Raw genomic sequence first — 5,320 nt, forward strand, 5'->3', positions numbered from 1 at the left:
TAAAAGTATTATAAAAATATACAAAAAATATTGCAAAAAACATATATAAGCCAAGGATAGACAGATATTACGTGAATCCGCCAAGTTAAAAATTGATTCAGCAATCAACCAAAGTACTTCTCTATATAGCTTAGTTCGAATTGCATTTGTATATAAATCGAACCGAATCAGCTCGAATTACTTAGCAAAATTCACAATAATTCGAACCAGGTTGGTTCGAACTCAAAACATACATAATTCGAACTAGATGAGTTCGAATTATATAGTGTAAGATTCCCAAAGTAATTTGAACCATGTTGGTTCGAATTAGTAATTAATAATTCGTAGCAGCTTGGTTCGAATTAGTTAGGACCAGACATGTATATATATGGTGTGAACGTAAGTTGCTCTCATTAGAGAGGTAAGATGGCTACTGAGGAGAGTTTCGTAGTGTTGGTTCACCACAGAGGATCCATTAAGAGAAAAACTCGTTCTGGTGTGAAGTTCACTGATAAGGACCCTTTGTGTATGATCGTCAGGCCTACGACGAGGTATGAGGACCTTGTTAGCTCTGTACTGCTGAAACTTGGTCTAGAAGGTGTGAAATGGGTTAAGAAGTTTTTCTATCGCATTCCAATCACGGTGCTCCAGGAAACCGTTAAGTATGATTGTTTCACGATCGGGAGTGATGAGGACTTGCAGGTTATGTTTCATTGTCGCCGGCAGTTTCCAGAGGTGAGGACACCAGAACTGTTGGTAAAGTTGTTGACGTGGTATTCAGCTCGGGGGGTTCGAACCGGCATACCACCACTTTAGCCACGGTAGCCGGTTCTAGCTCCAGACCTGCCGTTGCTTCTTCCTCCGTCCCTGCGTAGGAGCCACCCGTCCAACTTGTTGCCTCCCCTTCGTTCGCTGTTGATCTCAACGGCAGTGTAGACGACGAGGTCGGAACAGGGGAATTTCCGCGAACCTCTTTACAGTGTGCTGCACCGGCTGGGGTTGGAGATGGATTTTTGGATGACTCAGATGACGATGATGTCGAGCCGGATATGATTGCTGATGACAGTGGCGATGATGTCGGAGAAAGTGAGCCTGCTGGGGCGGGCAGTGGTTCTAGCTCTGGCACACAGCAGTACCCTCCACATTTTTCCTCTTTGGACTTGGATGCTATGAGGCAGGAGGGGGTTCCTGGGCAGCCGGCTGGATTTGGCGCTAGAGATGGCGAAGGGTCTGCAGGTCTGACAAAGTTTCAGGTTGGTCAGCAATTTCAGGATAAAGATGAGGCCCTGCTAAGTGTGAAGACTTACAGCATCCGTCGAGGGGTACAGTACAAGGTCGTGGAGTCTGACTATCGCCGGTATGTGGGCAAGTGTTCTGAGTTCGAGAATGGGTGCACCTAGTTGATTCGCCTGAGTCTCTGACAGCGAAAGGGCCTTTGGAAAGTCAAACGCTACAACGGACCGCATACGTGTCTTGCCACCTCCATCTCCAGCGACCACAGGAGTTTGGATTACCATGTGATATCGGCATTCATTATGCCAATGGTTAGGGCTGATGCATCCGTCAGCATCAAGGTGCTCCTAAATGCCACCGCTGCACACTTTGGGTTTAGGCCGACGTATAGGAGGATCTGGTTGGCCAAGCAGAAGGCTGTTGCCTTCATCTATGGTGACTGGGATGAGTCGTACAACGAGCTCCCAAGATGGGTGATAGGAGTCCAGTTGACGATGTCTGGTACTGTTGCAGTCCTTAAGACGAGTCCTGTTCGTGTTGGTGCACAGCTGGACGAGTCTCAAGCTTATTTTCACAGACTATTCTGGACATTTCCACCGTGTATCGAGGCATTCCGTCATTGCAAGCCCCTAGTTAGTATTGACGGCACCCATCTCTATGGCAAGTATGGGGGAACGTTGCTTGTCGCGATTGCACAGGACGGGAACTCCAACATACTCCCTGTGGCATTCGCATTAGTCGAGGGTGAGAATGCTGAGTCGTGGGCCTTCTTTCTCTCCCACCTGCGTGAGCATGTGACACCGCAGCTGGGTCTGCTGGTTATATCGGACAGGCATAACGGCATCAAGGTCGCGCTTGAGGCTCTTGACGGAGGATGGTTACCTTTGTCTGCATACCGGGCATTCTGCATTCGACATGTAGCGGCAAATTTTGCCTTAACCTTCAAGGACAAAGACGCAAGGAGGCTACTTGTGAATGCGGCGTACGCTAAGACCGAGGTTGAGTTACATTACTGGTTTGATATTCTGAGGTCTGAAGACCCGGCGATGTGTGAATGGGCGAACCGAATTGAGTATTCATTGTGGACACAGCATTGTGATGAGGGGCGTAGATTCAGACACATGACGATGAATATCTCTGAGTGTGTGAACTCAATCCTTAAGGGTGTTAGAAACCTTCCTGTGTGCTCGCTAGTGAAGGCAATATACGGAAGGTTGGGCGAATTATTTGTTCGCAAAGGGAGAGAGGCTGAGGCGCAGCAGCGAACCGGACAACAATTTAGTCAGCACTTGGTGAAGTGTATAGAGGCCAACTTGAAGACGGCTAGGTGCTTCACGGTGACTTTGTACGACAGGGATAACTCCGAGTTCACCGTCGCAGAGACGACTCCTACTAGTTCTTTCTCACTGGGTAGCTACAGAGTCTCGCTTGCATCTCAGACATGTGACTGCGGATACTTCCAGGCACTTCATTTCCCGTGTCCCCACGCACTGGCATGCTGTGCCTACTCACGGCTTACATGGGAGCCTTACGTCCACCAGGTGTATCGTCTTAGTTTGGTCTTGTTAGGATTTGGTTGAATTAGTCCCACATTACTTAGAATAGCAAATGGAGTGGGTGGCCTAGGCTATAAATATGAGGCTAAGTTCTCCATTTGTTTTTGCACCAGTCGGAAACACTTTAAGCTTGTATCTGATTTTTCTTTTCCTCTATACTCTTTGATTAAAGAGTGTTGTGAGGTGTAGTTAGATATTTGCTTTGAGAGAGTGTGGGTGTACTGGGGTGCCGGTGAGAGAAAGAAGTCTATGTGTTGTAACAATTTTCACATAGTGATATTCTCTGGTTGTCATTTGACAACGGCCGTGGTTTTTTCTCCGGTAATTGGAGTTTCCACGTTAAATTCTTGTGTTGTGATTGTGTCCATTTATTTCTCTGTCAAAGGTATTTTCTCAAGGGGGAATGGTGTCTTATTCCCAACAAGTGGTATCAGAGCTTCGATTCGGTGGGATTTATTCTTAGTATGCTCTGTGGTTGCAGCCTAGTCTGACCTTCCACATCAGAAAAGAATTTTGTTCTATGGCTTGAGGTTGATCTTTGGTTGCTGTTGTTGTTGCTGGAAGGCAGTGTGACACTGTGAGAGTGTAGTTTGGAAAGGTTCTAGCTAAGGAAAGACTGAGTTATACTATTCTAGTATACGGTTGTAACAATGTCAGGATATTCAAGTGCTGTGAAGCTTGAAATAGAGAAATTTGATGGAAGAATCAATTTTGGCTTGTGGCAAGTATAAGTCAATGATGTGTTGATACAATCAGGTTTGCACAAGGCGTTGAAGACAAGAAGTATCCTCATGGTATTGCCGCACTGCCATGGATAAGGATAAGTTGTGGCAATTGGGTCCACAATTGCACACGGGCATTGGTTGGCGTTGAGATGCAAGGTGTGTGGCGGAGTTAGGTCGATGGCTGAAGAACTTCCAGGAAAAGCCAATTTGGAAGTTGCACCATGAATTTTCAGCAAGGTTTCGATCTGTACCAAGGCGAAATGCTTGGAGTGGTCTAATTCCAAGTGAGTATACTTTCATGGTGGAGTATGATAGTTCTCTGAACTATGATTGTCGGTATAGACAATGGCAGCAAAGAATTGTCGGTGTTGACAATGGAAGCTGAAGATGTGTGACTATTTCAATCAAGGTGGAGATTGTTAGGATTTGGTTGAATTAGTCCCACATTACTTAGAATAGCAAATGGAGTGGGTGGCCTAGGCTATAAATATGAGGCTAAGTTCTCCATTTGTTTTTGCACCAGTCGGAAACACTTTAAGCTTGTATCTGATTTTTCTTTTCCTCTATACTCTTTGATTAAAGAGTGTTGTGAGGTGTAGTTAGATATTTGCTTTGAGAGAGTGTGGGTGTACTGGGGTGCCGGTGAGAGAAAGAAGTCTATGTGTTGTAACAATTTTCACATAGTGATATTCTCTGGTTGTCATTTGACAACGGCCGTGGTTTTTTCTCCGGTAATTGGAGTTTCCACGTTAAATTCTTGTGTTGTGATTGTGTCCATTTATTTCTCTGTCAAAGGTATTTTCTCAAGGGGGAATGGTGTCTTATTCCCAACAGGTCTTCAGTGTGTATCGGATGGGTTTCACACCTCCCATTCCGGAGGGTTTCTGGCCACCATATGACGGGCCGACTGTCATCCCAGACCCGAATAAGAGCCGTGCGAGAGAGGGTCGTCCGAGGTCCACTCGGATACGGACCAATATGGACGAGGCAGACCCGAACCGGCCAAAGAAATGTGGGCTTTGTCGGCAGCCCGGCCACACACGTCGGAGTTGCCCACAGCTCCAAGGAGCAGAGCACACACAGGGACATGATTAGGTGTATTGCTAGCTTTCGTACTTTTGTTATTTCAATTTTGCGTTTAGATTCCAGTATTTTCAGTTTTCTTACTTGTAGTTGGTAAATCATAAAATTTGTTACTTGTTAGTGTGATGTACTGTGAATGGGATCATATTTAATGAATATGTTTTGTTTCCAGAGTTTTAAACGAAATGTATTTTGAATGCACACTGGAATAACAAACTCTACCAATTAAATTAAGACATTAGGCAGAAACTATGCTAGTAACAGAAATTAGTATGGAACGAATTGTTAGTAATTCGAACCAACCTGGTTCGAATTACTTTTTCATGCAATTTCACTATAATTTGAACCAGCTCGGTTCGAATTATTTGGGGAGTAGTTCACCTCTGTAATTCGAACCAAGATAGTTCGATTTATATAGTTGTAGTTCGAACCAAACTAGTTCGAATTATATAGTAATATACTTTAGCTGATTCGTGAAACAATTTTCAGTTTGGCTGATTCGTATTTTTTTTTTTTTGCTCCCTTGATTTATATATGTTTTTTGCCCTTAATTTTACTAGTTCTTTTTAAATATGATCAGAATTATATATATAACTACGTAACTACCATAAAAATTGTCATTCTAGATCTTGCTAGACTCTGCCTAATAGGGTGTTAAATTGTTAATCTTCAATATTCAATACTTACCAAGCAACACATGAGCTAACTATTGATCACACCAAACTTTTATATATATATATATAT

The 5,320-nt window shown here is 44.1% G+C and overlaps 2 protein-coding genes across 2 annotated transcripts; both read left to right on the plus strand.

Annotated features, from left to right (window-relative positions):
• Window positions 1-405: 405 nt before the first annotated feature.
• Window positions 406-1,379, plus strand: LOC107478263 (uncharacterized). The gene is made up of 2 exons (XM_016098397.1): window positions 406-735; window positions 855-1,379. The coding sequence occupies exons 1-2, from the start codon at window positions 406-408 to the stop codon at window positions 1,377-1,379; spliced, it is 855 nt and encodes a 284-aa protein (XP_015953883.1).
• A 141-nt stretch (window positions 1,380-1,520) lies between these two features.
• On the plus strand, window positions 1,521-2,792 carry LOC107478262 (uncharacterized). The gene has a single exon (XM_016098396.2). The coding sequence runs from the start codon at window positions 1,521-1,523 to the stop codon at window positions 2,790-2,792; it is 1,272 nt and encodes a 423-aa protein (XP_015953882.2).
• Window positions 2,793-5,320: the final 2,528 nt, after the last annotated feature.

This window comes from Arachis duranensis, chromosome 3 (assembly GCF_000817695.3).
Source record: "Arachis duranensis cultivar V14167 chromosome 3, aradu.V14167.gnm2.J7QH, whole genome shotgun sequence".
NCBI lineage: Eukaryota > Viridiplantae > Streptophyta > Magnoliopsida > Fabales > Fabaceae > Arachis > Arachis duranensis.

Excerpts from the sequence above, each read along its gene's own strand:
- LOC107478262 (XM_016098396.2), top strand. The coding sequence starts at position 1,521 with ATGGTTAGGGCTGATGCATCCGTCAGCATCAAGGTGCTCCTAAATGCC.
- LOC107478263 (XM_016098397.1), top strand. The coding sequence starts at position 406 with ATGGCTACTGAGGAGAGTTTCGTAGTGTTGGTTCACCACAGAGGATCC. Across the intron at positions 736-854 it reads TGAGGACACCAGAACTGTTG|GAGCCACCCGTCCAACTTGT; the intron begins GTAAAGTTGTTG and ends GTCCCTGCGTAG.